Source organism: Lycium barbarum, chromosome 12 (assembly GCF_019175385.1).
Source record: "Lycium barbarum isolate Lr01 chromosome 12, ASM1917538v2, whole genome shotgun sequence".
Classification (NCBI taxonomy): Eukaryota; Viridiplantae; Streptophyta; class Magnoliopsida; order Solanales; family Solanaceae; genus Lycium; species Lycium barbarum.
Genome location: NC_083348.1, coordinates 11578740 through 11601670, shown reverse-complemented (window position 1 = coordinate 11601670; position 22931 = coordinate 11578740). Strand labels below are relative to the sequence as shown.

At 39.0% G+C, this 22931-nt stretch overlaps 1 protein-coding gene and 1 pseudogene across 1 annotated transcript; one reads left to right on the top strand and one right to left on the bottom strand.

Moving 5' to 3' along the window:
- Positions 1 to 3062, top strand: part of LOC132624126 (uncharacterized) — a 56599-nt pseudogene extending 53537 nt beyond the window's left edge.
- Positions 3063 to 13321: 10259 nt separating this feature from the next.
- On the bottom strand, positions 13322 to 14509 carry LOC132624125 (uncharacterized). Its single transcript, XM_060338952.1, has 2 exons — positions 14034 to 14509; positions 13322 to 13709 (listed from the first exon to the last, which is right to left on the bottom strand). The coding sequence occupies exons 1-2, from the start codon at positions 14507 to 14509 to the stop codon at positions 13322 to 13324; spliced, it is 864 nt and encodes a 287-aa protein (XP_060194935.1).
- Positions 14510 to 22931: the final 8422 nt, after the last annotated feature.

Below are 22931 nucleotides of genomic sequence, written 5' to 3'. Positions count from 1 at the left end.
CCATTGTCTACAAATGTGTACCGATTTATTCTTCCATCATGTTTGGTCGACCTATCATATTGCCAAGGTCTTCCAAGTAAAAGGTTACAAGCTTTCATGGGAACAACATCACAATCTTATCTTGGTAACCTGTTTGCCTACCCATTTGAGGAATATGGCCATTCCTTCCGCCTCTACCTCATTGTAGGCCTTGCATTTGTTGTCATTGCCCCAAGCTTGATTAGAATATCTATGACACACCTCATCTTCTACCTCATCTTGGTAGTCATCATCCAAGGGTTGTACATTCCGAATTGGTTGATGGTTCGGACAGTTTCGGGATATTATAGGATCATTTGGTGGTGGTTCATGTGTAATTTGGTCTTGTGGTGGTGTGTTACGTTGGGGTATTGGAATGTTGGGTGGTGGTGTGGTGTTTTGAGGAGTGGAGTTGTATAGTTCATGGATGGTTCCGGGGGACAAGGTAGGTGAAGTGTCTTGGAGCAAGCTACTTGTGTTTCCTTGATAGCGACTTCCGGTGAGAAAGAGATCTCCCCACTACCTCCTTCAATTGCTCCTATCCGGCTATCCGTACGTTCCATCCGAATATTCATGGATATCAACATCCTCATCACATCAGGAAGTTTTGGTTCCCCGGTGGGAACTTGTGATTCTTCTCCCGTTGCCATGGTACCTCTTAAAGACACTCAACAAAAATAAGCAAACATATAAGTTAGTGAAAAGCAACTCACAAAACTCTCAAGTATTTGCACCTTTGATTTGCCTCACAAATTGCTTTGGCCAATGATTGTGTTCTTGTTAATGTCGATTAGTCACAAGGGATTTAAGTTCTACTCTTGGCCAGAATAGATTCTTGTTTGACTTAGAAGAACTGACGACTCAATTCAGCTAACGGACTTGAATCAAGAAGTGCCAACGAAGTTAAAACAAGGAAAACCACGAAAGAAATAACGGACTCAAGAACTAACTAACAACTAAGTAAGAATGATTCTTCGTTGTTAATGAGTTTAGAGAATCAAAGAAGTGAAAGAAATTGAACTAGAATTGAATTATGATTGTCTTAAGTTATATGGTTCGTATCAAGTTATATAGTTTGATCTTGTATGATACGGTACGTATTTATCTTGTACACTCAATGTACGGTCTCTCTTCAACTTGTACGGTGGGAACACTACAACACGGTCCATACCTTCATGACCGGATCTCACTTGTTAAAAAACAAAATGCTCAATTTCCTTGGCACTTGATACGGTTGGGATTATACGGGCCATACAAATATGTATGGTCCGTACCTTTGTGGGAGTACAATTCTTCAGTGGTTTCGTTCTGTATGTGTTCTCCTCAAAGTTTGGGCTGAATTTCTTGGATATACTGACTTCCCTGGGCCCAAAAGAGCTAGTATTTACTTCTTTTGGCCCAACAAACAACTTTCTCTTGTACTTGGAAAAATAGTTGGATCAAACCATCTTTTTTGGTCTTCTTCTTCAATATGAATCTATGAAGGTACTTATGAACACCAAGAACACCCAAATGCAATCTAGGGCCAAATCAACTTATTTGTCTCCTAGATTTCCGATCCAAGCTTCCCTTGGTTAGGAAAACAAAGCCCAATACAACCCAACCTCAGTTAAGATCCCAATCACCAAAACCCATTTGTGTTCTTCAACACTTGAAGCTCCCATTAATGTTGGATGATTCAAATATGACTCAAATTATCTGAAACTTAAGACTTATACTCTAGTAACAAGGGAACAAGATTTTAGTGTCAAATCAACAAAAAAATCACAATTTTTTGCAGGGCTTTTAGGAATTTTTTGTATTTTCTCTGTTTTTTTTTTTTTTTTTTTTGTGACAAAACCAAGACTAGATTTGATGGAACAAACCTAAACTAAGATCTGATACCAATTGATGCAATAATGGAAATGAAAAGAAAAAGAAAATAACAAGAAAATAAAAGGGATAGATAGAATGACACAATTTGACAACCAAAGCTCTAGATTAGCCAAGACCCCTAAATTACATACGACCAAGCACCTATTCTCTTAGAATGACTAAGTAGGGAAATGTTTAAGTCTACTACTTACTAGGGAAATTAACTACTTACGAGGGAAATTAGGAAGACAGCCTAGCTATTACAATTATACCCTTAATGAAGTAAGGGCCTTGTTTGGTTGGTCTTACTCGGAAATGAAACTTGAAAAGGCTTTCATTTAAGTATTAGCCTCTTTGCATGCGTTACCCTCTTCGCCACTCTTCTCCATTCCGTCCTCCCATGCAATCATCAACACTTGGAATCCCCGGGATGGATCTAGAGTGTACTCAAGTACGTCTCATTTCATAAACAACTCTTGCAATGCTTGAAGCTCACGAGCTTAGCTCCTTGTAAAAGGCGTTGATAAAACTTGGGTCGTATCATGGGTTGTTTTACTTGAGGATCGAAACTTTTTGTGTCATGACGGTTGGAAAGGGTTCAATGGAGGATCTACAGATTGTTGACAATGTGGTAGAAGCAATAAAGGGTGTTTCTCGAGTGGTTCCCAAGAAATGGGGTTGTGTGAGAAGCTTGCACTTGAGACTTTTTGACTCATTGGCGTTGCCTTTGTATTAAGCGTTGCCTGATATCAGGCTCAAGATTAACAAGTTTAAGGAGAAAGAAGCTAAAGAGAGAGGTGAAGAGGATAGTGGCGGTTTGGTTGAGGTTAAGGAGAAGGGGTCAGGGAGGGAGGAAGAAAGGGAAGAACAAATGGAGAATTCATGAAGTTTGGTATAAGGACTTTGACACTGCTAGAAATGAATTGGGGAGTGATGATGATGTTGGTAACAGTGCAGGAAATAATACAAAAGAGGAAAGAAGCGATGAAGTTATCGAGGTGAAGGAGGATGATGGAGTGGAGGAACTAAAGAAGAGGAAAACTGAGAAGAAGGCCAAAAAATTGAAAAATGAGGAGAAAAGTAAATTGTCTTTGAAAGATGGAAAAGGGAATAAGACTAGTGAGGTTGGGAAGAAACTGAAACATGGATCATTGAAGGTAAAAAGTAAGAGAAGCAAGATAAAAACATAAATTTAATGTTATTAGGAGCGTTTCTGATGCCACACTCCTGCTATCCGAAAGTATTCAACAACCATCACTGAAGACTGTTAAGGACTGTGTTGAACATAAATCAAAGATGGTTTCAGCAGGCATTACTCTATCTTCAAGCATATATTGGGTCTGCTGTGTTACTTTGGTATTTATTGTTTTTTTTTCATCTTCTCAATTTTGATTTTGAAGGAATTCATAGTTCAAATTTTGATGTACTGTAAGCAGCTGTCCTTCTATGTTAATCAAAGATGAGCTATGATCCTTTTCGCTTCTATTCTTTTGTGATATCTGAAGATTCTGGACATGCTTTCCTACATTCTAATGTCTTTGTTTATGTGAGTATTATGTCATTATTGAATCTTGATCCTTGTAATGACTTTCACCACATCATATTCAAGGATGGATAGGTCCCAGGAAAGCTGTAATCCATTATGACAGTATAGTGCAACTAGTTTGTTAGTTGCTTTACAACCTTTAGCGGTTGAGGCCGCATGCACGCCAATATTTGAATCTTGATATTGATAATAACTTTCAACTTCACATTAAAGGATGAATAGGAACCAAACAGAGCTATAATCTGTCGTGATTATTGTTTGCGACTAGTTTGTTGGAAGCTCTACCACCTTTAGCTGTTGAGGCACGTGGTGAATGGATTGCCCCTTCTTAATGAATATGCTGATAATAAACTCTCTTTCTATGGTAATGGTTCTTGTAAGACAGTAAGAGGATGCCATTTAATTTCAAGCAATCGTTGGAAGTTGTCATTGGACCTGCCTGATTAGTTGTTAAAAAACTAGTAATGAACTTTGTTTACACCCGAAAGTGGATAACAATTAAATTTGTAAGTGATTGATAAGATATGTGGTTAGATTAATTTATAGTATAAGATAATAGCAAGTAAATGGAAATATATTGATAAATAATAGTAGTAAAGAAAATTTAAGAAGACAAGTTTGTAAGCTCCGAGAACTGGTCCGGTTTGGAAGTTGCTTTCTTTAACCGAGCCAAAACACTTAAAAAAATTTCACTGCCACTTTTCTGATTACAAATGTGTAGAATAATGAAAAAGTTAACCTTCAAAAGAAGAGGGGTTACCCCTATTTATAGCTACAAATAAATGGGCCTTAGTACATTCTAGAAAGGCCTTCCTAGAAAAAACCCTAAAATGGATAAGGTGGGGTCCGTACGGTCTGACACCCGTACTGTTGTCAGCGCAAATGGATGAACTGTTAAATGACGCGTGTCCTGTCCCATAACAAATTCTCCGAGCCTATGTCGAGTGTGTTCGCCTCAGGCTCGGGATTCTTGTGCCCATCAGAGTACCTTCGGTTTTGACGCTGAGTTGAATGAACTCACGACCCCTCGACCCTTGTTCCCATCAGTGGCCAACGACCTTATTCATCTTCAATCGTATATCGGATAGCTATAACATTTACCTCAGTTCTTGCCGAGTACAAATTGATCCAATTTTTATCGTATACAGATAGTCCCCACACTTCTCGGATTGAAGTTTTACCGAAGTGATGGGAAGTGGAAAGATTCCCTCGGTGCCTTCTCTAACAAGCTTTTACTTTGAAAACAGGCGGGAAATAAAATGTCCTTTCACGTCACGTCCTTCTGACTACGGACACACGACTCCTTTAAGTTGGATGGCTTTGGCAACTGCTTCAGGTTCACGTCCCTTCATGTAACGTCTCTCGGACTTCGGCCACGTGCCCCCTCTTGGTTGGACGACTTCGGTAGCCGCCTCAAAGTTTTTCCTATATAAAGAGTCACAGTGATTCCAATTTTTTACTTTTCACCTTTCATCCTTCGTCTCTTTGAATCTTTGTTCCGAAATTCCGTGTCTTCGAAAGGTTGTTGAGAAAATTCATCTGAGGTCTCAAAATATTCTTCATTTTCTGGAAAATCCTTCTTAACTTCATTTGTTCACCTCCAAATCTTCATATCTTCTTATTTTTAGACTTCAAATCTTCATATCTTCAACCTAGATCTTCATATCTTTATCCCAGATCTCCATATCTTCATACCTTCATCATCCAACTCAACAAATGGCAACAGATACCGACTCTGCTTCGCAAAATATTTCTTCTGTTTCTTTTCCGGCTACAGAGCCTGTCGTCTGCCCCGGCGACAAAACATAAACCGTTTCCTTCGAACCTACAGCCAAAGATATAATCCTCTCAAAATTCAATTTCAACCGCGAATTCACCGTTGAAATGGCCGTAAAGAAATCTGACCGGGGTTTCGACGTGAGACGTTACCCATTCTCGATCCAAGCGAAACACCTTCCCCGACTTCGGACCGAATGTGGCTGGGATAACCCCCGCATAGACATTTTTGCTTCCGGTGAAGACGAGTCAGTCACTAACTTCAAGAAGGGGTTTTCATACGTTTATACGTATCCTTTCACCCTCAAGCTTAACCCTCCAATAGATCTGGTTATCCTCGAAATGTGCCGAACATATAAAGTATTCCTTGCTTAAATAGGCCCAAACATTTGGAGGATCGTGGCTTGCCTCCATCTTTCAGCTAATAATGCCAAAATCAACTTTACCTTGCACCACCTGATCCAGTTATATTGCCCAAGGATCTTACGCGGTGGTGTTATAAAATTCGCTAAACGAGGAAGGAACCCCATTCTTTCCTGTGACGATGCGAACAGGGATCGGGGCTAGCATGAGCATTTTGTCCGAGTTAAGACCAAGGACACTATACCGGCGGATTACATAACTTTCCTTGAAAGGTGGAACGGCAAACGTAAGTTTCATGGGCTTATCTCCATCTTACATGTCTTCGAGCATTTCTTCTAACCTTTTTCAATGTTTCAGCCGTTGCAGGGCTTCTGGAGGCAATTCCTAAATTTCCCAGATGGATTGAAAAAATTATCGGTCAACACCTACACGAAGAGCGGACATGGAGAGATTTGTCCCGTGACCGATGGATAGCACAGAATCACGGTATTTTTTTTCTTCCCTTAATTCTTGTCACTCTCTTTCATTTCAACTTTACTCTGATTTAATCCTTCGATATCCAGGTTTGGGCAAAGGCTCTTCAACCCCACGGCCCACACCAGACACACCGGGTTCGGATTTTGATATATTAGGATTAGCACGACTCATTGCCGAGCTTGAAAAGAAAAAGAAAAAGACCAAGCCTAAGGGTCAGATAGGAAAGAAGAGGTCGAAGGATGCCACAGGTTCATCCAAAGTTCGAGGTCTGAAAGATAACCCTGAAAACGATATTTGGATTGCGAATGTCACCACGGGTCCTGCTATCACAGGGGTCGAGACAGCTTCAGTGAAGGTCCCAGAAGAAAATATTGTAGCTGATCTGCCGAGCCCAGTCACAGGTGGGGAGGCTGAGGTTCTTTTCACCCCAATAGCTGAATATATCCCAGCCCTGATCCCACTAAGGTCTGTTGATTTTATTGACATTACAGGTGACACTTCACCCAAGGTGGTGCCTTTGGTAGAATGGGCTAGAAGGGCCGACACAACTTCAAGGGTCGAGACACTAACAAGGGCCGAAACAACTATAACTACCGACATGCTTCCAAGGGTCGAAGCAGTTATAACGGTCGAGATACCATCAAGGTCCGAGACAACTTCAACTCCTCCTCCTACTCCGTCTTCGGAATAGAAGAATCTTGATGACATGTTTGCCAATACTCCTCCTGCAATGGCAGAAGCCTCGGGGTTTGGCCATCTCCCTATTCCACGAGCAACGAGGAGGCCTAGCCGGTCAACTGAGTTAGGTTCAAGATCTAGACTTGTAGATTTTTTTTTTTTTGCTACAAGTACAGATTGAAGAGGACTAGGTCGACCAAGGTCACCGTTCCTGAAGACTGCAGTTTTTTATCGTGCCCCGTGGGGGTGGCCAATTATCTAAGACCTCTCGTTTCAAATTCTGACAAAGAGAAGATGGAGGGACTCTCGTGGCAGTGCCTTCTAAATGAGGGTATGCATGCCGGCAACCGGGTAAACATTCTTGCTTGCCCCTTCTAATAATTTTAAACTTATCTAGTGTAACTTTCACGATTTGCCGATCTCTAACCTTGTTTATTTTACTCTTGCAGAGTGTTGTGCTTGTGAACGACAGTTTCCTCCAAGCCCAACATGAGATAGATAACCTTTAGGCCTAGTTAGATGCCCAGGGTCGTGAGACAGAGAAGTTCAAACTTCTTTTGCAACAAAAAAAAGATCAACTAAGCCAAGTTGCTGCTCCTCCAACTCTTCAAGCCGAGCTCGAAGCAGCCAAAAGAGAGAATCTCTGGTTGAAAATCGAGCTCGACGAAGCAGTTGAAAAGATCAAAGTCCTGGAAAAGGATAACAAACATCCCAACCGAGGGAACGCCGAATATGCCACCAAACTTGGTGAGTTCAAAGCTACCATCGCCCAATTGAGGGAATGGCTTGATTCGGTTAAAGGTGAGGCTGCAAAAACGGAGGAGAAGTTCAGGCAGCTTGAAGCCGAGAGGGCCATAGAGAAATACAGGTTGAAATTTGTCGAAGAAAAGGCCAAGACTCGAGCGCGGATCAGTGATGAACTCAAGAGTGAGCTTGAGGCCGCTGTCTGAGCCAATGATGAGCTTCAGGCCGATCTAACAGCTTCCAACGAAGTTCGGGTTGCTCTGAGTGATATGAAGACAAAACTGGAGGAGAAATTAAAGAAAGCTCAGGCCGACCTGGAGAAAGGCTATAAAGAAATTGAGGCTACCGAGGCTCATTCCACCCTTCTAGTAGAACACGAGAAGTGGTGGTCTTGAAGGTCTACACTTGAGGCTATTCATTGGGGTATTGAAGATATTCCTGCTCGTATAACCGACGCAAGGATGATCGAGGATCGGGCCAGGAAAGCACTCGAGGATAGCTCCCAGGAAGACTCTGAAGAGTCCGGCTCTGATGACTCGAGTTCTTCTTAGACAGAGTAATAGGTCTTATAGGAACCCCTTTTTTGTTGTTGTTGTTGTTTTTTTTTTTTTTTTTTGATCTTTGTGATTTTCACAAGTGTAAATCTACGGCTTTTTATGCTATATATAAAATTCGTATGGGACTTTTTCCTTTTGCCAATATTTTTTCCAATCTTTAAGTGGGGTATAATTTATGATATTGTTCTATATTGATGTTTGCTTCATCAGAAATGGCTGAGGTTCAACCTTAATCCCTTAACCGTTTTCTCTTAGAAAATCGAGCTAACTTAACTTATGAGTTTTGGGCTTTATTTTAACCGGTTCCTATTTGACCGATAACTTATTGATGGCTTGTCCGCGAGAGCCTTTTTACGCTTTGTGAATTCGGACGTCTCTGAATCACCTCAGGCATTTAAGTCGAGGTCTTTAATTATTCGACCCTCTTCCAATTGTTTGAATTCTTTGTAAATTGGGATCAGTTAATTATAACCTTAGTGCCTTCATCTATTTTGTGACGGCAGTCCCCAGTCGAGGGTATCACTCATAAAAGAGCATATTTGAAATGTACATTTCAAAAGTATTTCTCTTCGCATTTCAAATATTTGTTTCATACAAAAACTAAGGACTTCATCTGACCCCTCCTGCTTTTGCGGTAGCAATACTATCTGGGCATGATTCATTCGATCATTTGGCCCTTACATCGAAACCTAATACAGAAGGCTCGGTCAATCCCAAAAAAAAATGTTTCGACGTTGACTTTGTTTCTTACTTTGCTTCTTTGAGCTTTTCTCCGGTCTTGTTATTCCTGGCGAGGGTATCATAGTCCCCTAGTGTTTGTTCGTGAAGCATGAACGGAGAAACACTACACGAAAATGATGTTGTTTAATATCCAGTCCCCAGTACTTAGCAGGTCTTCGAGTTCACGACACTTAGCCTAGTTCTTCAAAACTAAGGTAACACGTTGTACTTGTTGCCTCGTTAAAAACCTTGCTGAAAAACCCACATTGGGATAAAATCGAGCTAAGGAAAAGAGTGCAACACGTGTTTTCAGACCTAATTCTAATATCTTCGAATTTACTCTGATTTGACCCTGCAAAGGTAAGAATTATTGGAATTCAAAAAGGGTTGACAGATCGTACCTTAGCAATAGTATTTCTTCAAGCGTGCTACGTTCCAGTTGATGTGCAGCTGTTGGCCGTCTCTGGTTTCCAATTGATACGATCCTTTGCCGGTTATTCCAGTTACCTTATACGGTCCTTCCCAGTTCGGACCCAATTTTCCATCATCGGGATTTTAAGTGTGCAGGGTAATTTTTCGAAGCACTAAGTCCCCAACTTGGAAATGCCGAAGGTTCATTCTTCGATTGTAGTATCTTTCCATCCGCTATTTTTGAGCTGCTAAACGGACCAGCGCATTCTCGCATAGTTCGTCTGTTAAGTCAAGCTTTATGACCGTAGCTTCTTAGTTTGACTCGTTTGTTGCATACCAGAACGTTAGGGTCGGTTCACCAACTTCTATAGGAATTAAAGCCTCGGACCCGTAAACCAGGGAAAATGGCATTTGGGCGTGATACGTTACCCATCCTCGATCCAAGCGAAACACCTTCCCCGACTTCGGACCGAATGTGGCTGGGATAACCCCCGCATAGACATTTTTGCTTCCGGTGAAAATGAGTCAGTCACTGACTTTAAGGAGGGGTTTTTATACGTTTATACATATCCTTTCACCCTCAAGCTTAACCCTTCAATAGATCCGGTTAACCTCGAAATGTGTCGAATATATAAAGTATTCCTTGCTCAAATAGGCCCAAACATTTGGAGGATCGTGGCTTGCCTCCATCTTTTGGCTAATAATGACAAAATCAACTTTACCTTACACCACCTGATCCAGTTATATTGCCCAAGGATCTTCCGCGGCGGTGTTATAAAATTTGCTAAACGAGAAAAGAATCACATTCTTTCCTGTGTCGATGCGAACAAGGATCGGGGCTAGCACGAGCATTTTGTCCGAGTTAAGACCAAGGACACTATACCGACGGATTACACTTTCCTCGAAAGGTGGAACGGCAAACGTAAGTTTTATTGGCCTATCTCTCTTTTACATGTCTTCGAGCATTTCTTCTAACCTTTTTCAATGTTTCAGCCGTTGCATGGCTTCTTGAGGCAATTCCCAAATTTCCCAGATGGATTGAAAAAATTATCAATGAACACCCACACGAAGAGCGGACATAGAGAGATTTGTCCCGTGACCGATGGATAGCACAGAATCACGGTATTTTTTTCTTCCTTTAATTTTTGTCACTCTCTTTCGTTTCAACTTTACTCTGATTTAATCATTCGATATCCAGGTTTGGGCAAAGGCTCTTCAACCCCACGGTCCACACCAGCAGACGAACCTGACACACCAGGTTTGGATTTTGATATATCAGGATCCGCACGGCTCATTGCCGAGCTTGAAAAGAAAAAGAAAAAGACCAAGCCTAGGGGTCAGATAAGAAAGAAGAGCTCGAAGGATGCCGCAAGTTCATCCAAAGTTCGAGGTCTGAAAGATGAACCCGAAGACTATATTTGGATTGCGAATGTCACCACGGGTCCTGCTGTCATAAGGGTCGAGACAACTTCAGTGAAGGTCCCGGAAGAAAATGTTGCAGCTGATCTGCCGAGCCCAGTCACAGGTGGGGAGGCCGAGGTTCTTTTTACCCCAATAGCTGAATATATCCAAGCCCTGATCCCACTAATGTCCGTTGATTTTATTAACATTACAGGTGACACTTCACCCAAAGTGGTGCCTTTGGTGAAAAGGGCTAGAAGGGCCGACAAAACTTCTGGGGCCGAGACACCAACAAGGGCCGAAAAAACTAAACTGCCGACATGCCTCCAAGGGTCGAAGCAGCTATAACGGCCGAGATACCATCAAGGTACTTGACTTTGATGTCATTCTATAGGCCCATAATACCTCGGGTAAAAGTTTCTTCCACTTGTTCTTTGACGATTCTAACCGCTTCCTCAGATTTTGAATTATGATTTTATTTGTCGACTCTGTATGTCCGTTTGCACTCTGGTGATACGGAGTTGATAAAAAAATTGATCTTCAATCTTTCGAGGAAGTCATTAACCTTATTGCCTATGAATTGACGACTGTTATTGCAAGTTATCTCGGATGGAATGCCGAACCGACAAACGATATGGTCCCAAATGAAGTTAATGACTTCCTTCTCTCTAAGTTTTGGCCACAACACGCCGCTATATAGTCCACTACGAAGTCGGCTAAAATTTGGGATTTAATAGCCTTTCTAGGTCTATATTCGACAACGGCCCATTTTGTCAACCTACCCAACAGTTCTGGCTTATGCGTGACATTTTTTAATGGGTAAGTAGTTACTACACATATGGGGTGGCATTGGAAATAAGGTTTTAGCTTCTTTGAAGCACTTACCAAGGCCAAGGCTAATTTTTCGAGGTGCGGATAACGGGCCTCCACATCTCCTAATGTCCTACTTACATAATAGATAGGGAATTACGTACCTCCTTCTTCTTGGACCAAAACCCCACTAACCGTAACCTCAGACACAACTAGATACAAGAACAGTTGTTTATCTGCCTTCGGTGTGTGCAGCAAAGGAGGGCTCGACAAGTACCACTTTAGATCTTCCTAGGCTTTCTAACACTCTGGTGTCCATACGAAGTCATTCTTCTTCCTTAGCAATGAAAAGAAACGGTGACTTTTATCCGAAAACCTGGAAATGAAACGGTTTAGAGCTGCTATTCTTTCGGTTAACCTTTGTACTACCTTCAATTGTTCACTACTTCGATGTCTTCAATGGCTTTGATTTTGTCCGAGTTGATTTCAATACCCCGGTTCGACACCATGAAGCCCAAAAACTTGCCCGATCTAACACCGAAGGCACACTTCTCCGGGTTCAACTTCATCTTGTATTTGCGAAGTATGTCAAACGTTTCCTGCAATGCTTTAAATGGTCCTCTGTTTCCAGGGACTTAACTAACATGTCATCAATATAAACCTCCATTGTATTACCTATCTGTTCTTCGAACATTCGGTTAACTAGGCGTTGATAAGTTGCTCCAGCATTTTTTAATCCTAACGGCATTACGTTGTAGTAATAAGTCCCATATCGGTTTATAAAAAAAAATTCTCTTGATCCTCCGGGTCCATCCGAGTCTGGTTGTACCCGGAGTAGGCATCGAGAAAACGTAACATCTCATGCTCGACCGTCGCATCGATCATTTTATCGATGTGAGGCATAGGGAATGAATCTTTCGGGCATCTTTGTTCAAATCTTTATAATCAACACACATTCTAAATTTATTACCTTTCTTCGGCACAATGACGACATTAGCTAATTATTCCGGGTATTTAACTCCCAGATAAAACCTATTTTTAAAAGCTTTGTTACCTCATCTTTGACGAAGGCATGCTTTAATTCGGCCATTGGTCTTCTTTTCTATTTGGCGTCACCACCTCCAGTGGCACACCTGTTATATCTAAATGGGACCAAGCAAAACAATCGGTATTAGCTTGAAGAAATTTAATTAATTTGCGCCTGAGCTCCGAGGTTAACCCCGTGCCTAGGTATACCTTTCTATCCGGCAAGTACACGAACAAGATAATATATTCCAACTCCTCTATGGTAGACTTGGTTGCGTCCGAATCATTCGGTAATACGAATGATCTGGGCACACCGAAATTATCTTCTTCGAAACTAGGGCTCGTTTTAGCCTTTTCTACATCCGAGCCTGACGTCTTTAATTTCTATTTAGGATCTTTGCCTTTGGTCGATTCAACAGCCTTTTAAACAGGTTCCTTTAGGATGAGAGGGCTTCTTCGACCGCGAACATATCCCTTGTTGCAGGTTGTTCACCACGGACCATCTTTATCCCTTCCGGAGTTGGGAATTTTAACAGCTGATGTAATGTCGATGGTACTACCCTCATGCTATGAATCCACGGTCTGCTGAGTAACGCAGTATACTTCATCTCTCCCTCGATGACATAGAATACATTTTGTTGGGTTCCACCGATATTGACCAGCAAATAGAGTTCTCTCTTTGTAGTTTCGCTTTCCATATTGAATCCGCTGAGAACCCGAGCTACCAGAAAAATTTGGTCCAACAACCTTAGTTGTTCTACTACTCTCCATCGGATAATGTTGGCCGAACTACCTGGGTCAATCAAAATACATTTAACTTGAGATATAAAATAAGGATAGAAATTACCAACGCATCATTCAGTGGTTGAATGATGCCTTCTGCATCCTCATCGTTGAAGGAAATAGATCCCTTCGACACATAATCCCTGGTCCGCTTCTCTCATACAATTGAAACCTTTGTTCTTTTCATCATCGGTCCCCGCGGAGCATCTGTTCCTCCAATTATCAAATTGATCACGTATTTTGGATCCACGGGCTCGACCTGTTTGTGATTTTCCCTACCTTTATAGTGGCCTTTGGCTCGCTCACTCAAGAATTCACGAAGGTGACCATTTTTTAACAGCCAGGCCACATCTTCCTTCAATTGGCGACAATCTTCAGTTCTATGGCCATGAGTCCCATGATACTCACACATCACGCTTGGATCTCTTTGAGCTGGATCGGATCTCAATGGCCTCGGCCATCTGGCATCCTTGATATGGCCAATTGCCGAAACAAGATCTGTGGTGTTAATGTTGAAGTTGTACTCTGATAACCTCGGAATATCCCTATTGTTGGTTGAATTACCGGCATCACCTCGAAACAGCAAACCTCAACTGTTTGATCCACGATCAGCTTTCTTATCACCTCTACTCGAGAGATGACTGGGGCCGCTTCTTCCCTTATCCGACCTAAAGCTGGATTTTTCTGATTGAGAATACGGTCGATACCTATCCCTCGATGGCCTCATCTCCGGTTCATAGTTCCTCCTCGATCTCTCAGAATTTTTACTTCCACTTATCGGATGGGGGAAAGTTCAAGTTGATCATCCTCTACCCGAATCTTGGATTCGTACCTGTTATGCATCCTCTACCCGAATCTTGGATTCGTACCTGTTATGGACATCGGCCCATATTAATACCTCGTATTCCAATAAGTTCTCCTTTAATTTAAACGAGGCAGTTGAGCTTCGGGGATTGATTCCCTTAGTGAAAGCTTGAGCTGCCCATTCTTCTGGGATTGAAGGAAGCTCTATTAGTTCTATTTGGAACCTACTCACAAACTCTCGGAGTAGCTCATTATCTGTTTGGGTGATCCTAAAAATGTCCGCCTTTCTTGCCTGTACCTTCTTGGCCCCGGCATGGGCTTTGATAAACGCATCTGCGAGCATCTCAAAAGAAGTGATGGAATGCTCGGGCAGATAGTCGTACCAGGTCAATGCCCCTTCGGATAGTGTTTCACCAAACTTTTTCAACAATACGGACTCGATTTCATCCTCGTCGACATCGTTGCCTTTTATGGCACAAGTATATGAGGTCACGTGCTCCTGCGGGCCCATCGTCCCATCATATTTTGTAATATCCGGCATCTTGAACCTTTTTGGGATCAGCTTCGGGGCTACACTCGGAGGGAAAGGCCTTCAAATGTATCTCTTTGAATCATGTCCTTTTAGGATCGGATGTGCCCTCCGGATCTGATCCACCCGAGAGTTGGATGTTTCTACCCTTTTCTCCGTGGAATCGATCCGCTTAGCCAAAATTTCGAGCATTTTCAAGACCTCGGTAGATGAACCATTCCCGGATCCATCGCTCTCGACTATCCGGGCCTCCTCTCGCCTTGATTTGGTAGTCCGATTTGGCTTTTCCATTGCTGCCTTGTTGTCTTTATTCTGGAGCTGAGCTATAGCGATATGTTGTTCCTGCAACATTTCAAATATCAAATGTAAACTAATCTCATCCAGCACATCCGGCGTTTTTTGGGCTCGTGCCTGAAGCAAAGTAGCTGAATTATTGCTATTCAAAGGATCCGTGGCCGGAAGGGCGGCATTCTCCTGGTTGACAGTATTCTGGTGGTTAAGACCATCGGTCGAGTTGATAGCATTTGGGTTGGCCGGATCAGCAGGGGGTACGGTGTTGTTGGTGTTTTCAGAGACTATTTCGTGGTTGTTCACGTGTCCGGATTAACCACTGCTTGCCATCTCAAACGTATCTGAAACACAAACTTTCAATGAACAAGTGAAAGAGGGAGTATCAAATTAAACCACCACTATTATCCTATGCCCTACGGTGAGCGCCAAACTGTTTACCCCCGAAAGTGGATAACAATTAAATTTGTAAGTGGTTGATAGGATATGTGGTTAGATTAACTTATAGTATAAGATAATAGCAAGTAAATGGAAATATATTGATAAATAATAGTAGTAAAGAAAATTTAAGAAGACAAGTTTGTAAGCTCCGAGAACTGGTCCGGTTTGGAAGTTGCTTTCTTTAACCGAGCCAAAACACTTAAAAAGATTTCACTGCCACTTTTCTGATTACAAATGTGTAGAATAATGAAAAAGTTAACCTTCAAAAGAAGAGGGGTTACCCCTATTTATAGCTACAAATAAATGGGCCTTAGTACATTCTAGAAAGGTCTTCCTAGAAAAAACCCTAAAATGGATAAGGTGGGGTCCGTACGGTCTGACACCCGTACTGTTGTCAGCGCAAATGGATGAACTGTTAAATGACGCGTGTCCTGTCCCATAACAAATTCTCCGAGCCTATGTCGAGTGTGTTCGCCTCAGGCTCGGGATTTTTGTGCCCACCAGAGTACCTTCGGTTTTGACACTGAGTTGAATGAACTCACAACCCCTCAGTCCTCATTCCCATCGGTGGCCAACGACCTTATTCATCCTCGATCGTATACCGGACAGCTATAACATTTACCTCGGTTCTTGCCGAGTACAAATTGATCCGATTTTTACCGTATACAAACTTATACATTATTAGGGTGAATTTCTTTTGTCTGATTCTAATGTTTTACTAGGATGTAGTTTCCTCCATATTTACTATAGAGCAGTCATGGGATTGAGACATAATAGTAGTTGTTGTTATTGTATATGGAGCAACCATGGGACTGCTATAGACTATAGGATCCCTAGTACTTTGTAAATAATGCTACCACAGTATGATTAACTGTATAAATAGGAAATGTCGCCCATGGTGCTGCTTTAACAAATGCTTAAGGTACTTATATGGTGGGCTATGGAGTATTGACAAGATTAGAGCTGATAAGTTTAGAGATAAATTAATGAATGCTACTACAAGTATCTTGTTTCTCACTTTGCTGTTGACAAATAAAATAATTCGGACAGCTGAAACTTGAAACAACTAATGATCCAATCCATTTAGTAGTTGTTCTTAAATCATCTAAAGTTAGAATGCCTGGGAAACCTCGAAATAGAAACATCATTTTAGTTTTTGAATTTCTTTCTCCTTATGGTTGCTTTGGTGTTTCATTGACCCTTTTCCTCCGCTTCAGGACCAAATGTTCTTCAAAAGCCTAGCTAACTAGGGCTTTGGCCTTTAGGAAAATAAGTCATCTCTTAATTTGTGATCGTGATTCATGGATATCATGCTTCACTTAGGGGTCGTTTGGTAGACGGTATAAGGCAGGATATATCGGTATTAAATTTTTGGGTTGAATTTATACCATGTTTGGTTTGAGTTATTAATTAGTCTCGGTATAAAACTATATCACAATCTTGAATAATATTATCCCATCTCCTAGGTGGTATAACTAATACCAAGCACATGCTTTGGATTATACATGGTATATCCACCTTTAATCCAATGAACTAAACAAAGAACAAGTAATAAATAATCCAGAGGTTATTTATTCCCAAAATTATAATCTCAAGACTATAATCCCAGTATAACTTTGTCCGCGTACCAAATGACCACTTAGTGATTGAAACATCTCCCTATACATGTTTTCAAGAGGGCAAATATTTCATTGATATAGACGGGTAGAATCGCTTATACAAAAGCAGTACATAAAAAGTCTACAATCTCATACGAAAATATAATTCTGTACAGGATTCTCGGGTAAAATGACCTTTACAGCATTTTCTTCTGCCATCTCTTTCTATTAATGACAGAAACATAACTAGGGGTGTCAAATGGGCGGGTTGGGCTGAAATTGGCCCAATCAAAATGGGATGAGGTAATAAATGGGTTGGGCTAATATTGAGTCAAAAGTCACTTGGGTTGAAATGGGCTGAGTCATGACCCGTCCAACTTGACCCAGTTTTTTTGAAGGGTCTATTTTCTAGAAAAACATTTTTCGCCAGAAATATGTTTCCTGAAAATTATTTTCGCGGATTTTTTGTGAAAAATATTTTTGAGGAAAACATTTTCCGTGGTAAATATTTTCGATAAAAACATTTTTCATGAAAAATATTTCCCTTCATATTAAACATACCACAAACTTATAAGATACACGAGAACAAGAAAAGTGTATATATAAAAAAAATAAAGTACATCTCAAGCAATAAACTCAAATTTAATTGAGCTAAGTTGGAGATTACTTTAAAATAGGCTATGTTGGATAGAGCTAAAATCAATCCAATATAAAATTATTTTGAGCTCAATCCATAAAATTTTAGGCGGACTGGCCACCACCTTTTGGGCTAAATTTAACACCCTTTGAAACATTTTTAAGTGTACATATTTTTCTCTGCCTATCGGTTGCTCGAAAGATCCTTCTTAATATTGGTTACCTTAAGAATGTATCTAATTGCGATTCCAGAACCATGTCTGAGTGGATCTGTTGAACTCTCTATGGTAGACTTTTCTGAGCTAATTTTGCTCTATATATTGCCAAACTATATATATATATATATATATATATATATATATATATATATATATATATATATATATATATATATATATATATATAGCTTTGCATTCTATTTTTACAAACCTGACTGGCTTATTGAACACAATTTTGGAAAGTATCTGCTCTGTATGTGCTCTACGGTCATTCTTTCTGCTGTATGTATACTGTCGTTTTGGCAACCAAAAGTTAATGAGTTGGTATTTGCCATTTGTAGGTCATTCTCATGTGCAGTGATCTTTCTTATTTTCTCCTCAAGATCTAATCTTTACATCTGTTTCAACTCAAAATTGGGTGGCCTATAGTTTTTACTCATTGAATTTGCTTGGTATAAACAGCTTGGTTGGCGTTTGTGCTATTTGCGTTGTGCAACCTATTTTGTGTCCCACATTTCTAAATGAATTGCTTGAAATATTCTGAATGGATAATCTAAAGGATTGACTTGCCTTACAAAGTAGCTTGGATCCGTTTGGTGTCTTTTTCTTTATGTCCAAGCAGCTTCCTGGTATTTGAGTCTTAATTAGTTGAGCACTGTATTACTCGAGGAAAATGTAATACATGCTAGTGATGAGGATGATGCAGTCAACATGCTCTTGAAGCATTAAACGTTTGCATAATCCTTGATGTTAGGTGATGAAAGCTACTGAGGCTATTGAATGCAGAGGAAACCAGGTTCAACCTATAGGAAGGGATTGAGCTAGATGGAGGGAAGGGGGTTCAATTGAATGGGTGCAGAACCAAAATAATCCGGAAAAAAAGGGTATGAATCAAAATATCCCAGGAAAAAAAAGAGGTACAAAAGTACCTTTAACGCATGAAAATAACGACCCGTTAAGTCCTTCAACACATGATTTTCATGCGTTCTTGGATGCTCTTTTTTTTTTCTTCTTTCTTTCCTTCTTTCACACTTTTTTACATACTTTAGTCATAGAGTAATCATACTTCGAGACTCCAAAATTTGAATATTTTATATAGAATCCTATTTATTTTTGTGCGATTAATAAGGTAGGCTCAACACATCAAGGATACACAAAACTTCGGATTGTCGTTTTAGTGGCTGAAAAGTGCTTGAAATCCATTTTTGTTTGAAGACTTGTTGTCATTAGCTTTAAGTTATTTATGTTTTAAGGTTTCAAGTTATTTTTATAATAATGCGTAACTTTATTTTTAGTGATTATAACTTTATTTTTATAACCAATTAACAAAATATCAATTCATGATCAATTATTTATGTGTACTTTATTTTTTTGCGTTATACCCTTCAACCCCCAACTAATTGGAGTCCGCAACTTAAATAACCCAAAAAGTGGATTTTGGTACCAAAATAACCCATTAAAAAACCTTTTCCGCACTAATTTATTTGTAAGTTGGTGAAATTTTAAATGGTCATAACTTTGCGTTCGGATGTCCATTTGATGCCATTTTTTTTTATTTTGGGTATTTTTTCGAGATCTATGCGTCTGAACTGCCGCAAGGCTGTTCGCCCGCCCCGAATTTTCCAAAAACGTCCGTTATCCCATTCAATTTCAATTTCCCCCAAATTCGTGCGCAATTTTCATTTATTTCTTTTTTAAATCTAATGGCGAAAAATATATTTCAATTCCATAATCCCGTGATAATGATGTTTTCAATGTCAATTTCAAGGTTCCAAATTCAATTTAAGAAAACAAGTTAGATAGCATTAGTGAACATACAATATAATAAAAAGTGTCTACATTGTTACTTTAATCAACTTGGCTTGGTGGTAAAGCCTTTGGCTTTTGACTTTTTTTTTATTTCATCCACCAGGGATCAAACCTCGGCGGGAATGTTGAGAAGATATTATTAGTAAAAAATGAACTAATTTATTTAACGATTAACATGGGATAAACAAGTAATTAACATGGGAAAAACAATTTCAGAAATAAATATATTAACAATGACATAATTAACAAATATTAACAATACCATAATTAACAAATAATTAACGGAGACCCATGGAGGTGTCGTATTTGTAAATACTAAATTATTCATTATTCTTGAAATTAACTAAAATTTTATATCTAATTAGAACTTACTTAACTAGGATAAGTTATGGAGGATTTAGTTAGTTATTTTGAATAATCCATGATATTGTATTGTTGATTATAATTTACTTAACTCATATAGTTAAAGTAATAACGAACAAAATTTTATATTAACTAACTAATCCCTCGTCAAAAAATTATGTTAACTAACTAATCCTTTTCGGAAATTATGTTAATGATGTTCAATCCAAAACTAAGGATTTAGCTTATCGTTTGTTATTCAGGATTTAGTTTATCGTTCGTTATTCGGGATTTAGTTTATTATTCATTATTCGGGATTTAGCTTATTGTTCGTTATTCGTTAATGTATTATTTTGGTACCCAAACCACTTTTGGAGTTATTTAAGTTGCGGACTCCAATTAGTTGGGTGTTGAAGGGTCTAACGCAAAAAAAAAAAAAAAAAACAGAAATAATTGATTATGAATTAATATTTTTATAATTGATTATGGATTATTAATTTGTTAATTTTTTATTTATTGTTAATTTATTTATTTGTGAAATTGTCAAAACAAAGTTACGCATTAATATAAAAATAACACGAAACCCTAAAACATAAATAACTTAAAGCTAATGACAACAAGTCTTCAAACAAAAATGGACTTTGAGCACTTTTCAACCACTAAAACGACAATCCGAAGTTTTGTGTATTCTTGATGTGTTGAGCCTACCTTATTAATCGCACAAAAATAAATAGGGTTCTATATAAAATATTCAAGTTTTAGAGTCTCGAAGCATGATTAATCTACGGCTAAAGTATGTAAAAAAATGTGAAAGAAACGAAGAAAGAAAGAAAAAAAAAAAAGAGCATCTAATAACGCATGAAAATCATGCGTTAAAGGACTTAACGGGTCCATCTCCGTTAAGTCCTTTTACGCATGATTTTCATGCGTTAAAGGTAATTTTGTAACTCTTTTTTTTTTCCTGAGGTATTTTGGTTCATACCCTTTTTTTGGGTTATTTTGGTTCTGGACTCCAATTGAATCCATTTCATTTAAAAATTGTATCGTGCAAATAGAGAATTTTTTTTATTTATTTTTTTGGTTATATATAAATGGTCGATTCCCCTTTGATATAAGGTAGGCTATGGAGTATTGACAGGATCAGAGCGGATAAGTTAAGAGGTAAATTGATAAATGCTACTACAAAGTATCTTGTTTCTCACTTTGCTGTTGACAAATAAAATAATTCAGACAGTTGAAACAACTAATGATCTAATCCATTTAATTAATAGTTGTTCCTAGATTGTCATGAAAAGTTAGAATGCCTGGGAAGCCTTGAAATAGCAACATCATTTTCCATTTTGAATTTCTTTCTCCTTGTGGCCGCGTTGGTGTTTCATTGACCCTTTTGCTTCCGCTTTAGCTAATGCTCTTCAAAAGCCTAGTTAGAACTTAGGCTTTGGCCTTTGGGAAAAGAAGTCCTCTATTAATTTGTGATCATGATTCATGGGTATAATGTTTCTCTTAGTGATTGAAACATCTCCCTATACATATTTTCGATAAGCAGTACACAAGAAGTTTGACAATCTCATACGAAAATATAATTCTGTACACTATTCTCAGACGAAATGGCCTTTACTGCATTTTCTTCTGCATCTCTCTTCATTAATGACATAAACATCTCTTAGTCTGTTTGAGATCTGCCAGACTCAAGGAATTAAAATAGAATTGAAGAACATATGGAGGACAATTCCCATCTGTATATTATGGACTGTTTTGGCTGGAAAGAAATAAGGCAAGGTTTGAAGGAAAGATGGTGCAGATTCCAAGAGTCAAGAACAAATGCATCAAAAATATATTCTTTTGGTGTTCCAATAGTACTCTTGATGGGATGGGTCATTATTTATATTTTCTATGTTCCTTAGGGGTAATATGCAGTGTGACTGATGTTAGTTATGTAGTTCTGCTCTGTACTTTGCATAAGTACCGGCTTGGTACCTGATTAATAAAAAAACTTTACGAATCAAAAAAAAAAAAAAAAAAAACTGTATTTTATTTTATATATTGCAAAACTTTATAGATCTGTATTCTATTTATACAAACCTGACTGGCTTATTAAACAAAATTTTGGAAAGCATCTGCGCTGTATGTGCTCTATGATCATTCTTTTTGCTGTATGTACATTGTTTTTTTGGCAACCAAAAGTTAATGAGTTGGTGTTTGACATTTGTAGGTCACTCTCATGTGTATGATCTAATCTTTACTTCTGTTTTCACCTCAAAAGTGGGCGGCCTATAAATTTCCCTACATTGAATTTGCCTGGTATAAACAGCCTGGTAGGCATTTGTACTATTTGCGTTGTGCAACTTATTTTGCATCCTACATTTCTAAATGAAATGCTCAAAATATTTCTGAATGGACAATCTAAAGAAGGGATTTGCCTTACAAAGTAGTGTAAATCCAGTTGGTCCCTTTTCCTTTTACAGTTTGATGGTATTCGAGTCTTGATCAGTTGAACAATATATGACTTGAGGAAATGTACATAATATATCACTTGGTGGTTGTGATGAGGGCGATACAGTTAACATGCTCTTGAAGCATTAAACTTTTGCATAATTATTGGTGTTAGGTGGTGGAAAGCTACTGAGGCTATTGAATGCACATCATTAACAATCTCTTGCTTTGGTGTAATTGGTTTGCGCTTCCTGAGTGCAGATAGGAAGAGGTTGAGTTAGGTGGAGTATTGAATCCATTTCGTTTAAAACTTATATCGTTCAAATAGGGCAAGATTAATTTACTTTTTATTATTATATATAAATTTGTCGATTCCCCTTTGATATAAGGGAATATTGTAGGGGAGATTCATAGGTTTCTTTAGATAACAAGTTCAAATTCCAGTTATAATATTTTAGTAGCTTTTTGAATTTATTGTATAAATAGTGGTTTCGCTGAACCATAAAGCAACTCAAGCAAGTGCTTTAGGCCCCCAAATTTTGGGGCCCCAAGTTTTTCTAATAAAATATATATAGTTTTTTTAATATCGTCATAATTTAAATGTGGTCTTGTGTGAATGTTTTATAATTTTTTGGAGTGATACAACGTATATAATCACTGTTTTTTCTT

Coding starts and splice junctions, on each gene's coding strand:
- LOC132624125 (XM_060338952.1), bottom strand. CDS start 14,509: ATGCCGGATATTACAAAATATGATGGGACGATGGGCCCGCAGGAGCAC. Junction 13,710..14,033: donor TGGGCCGATGTCCATAACAG/GTACGAATCCAA, acceptor AACCAACAATAG/GGATATTCCGAGGTTATCAG.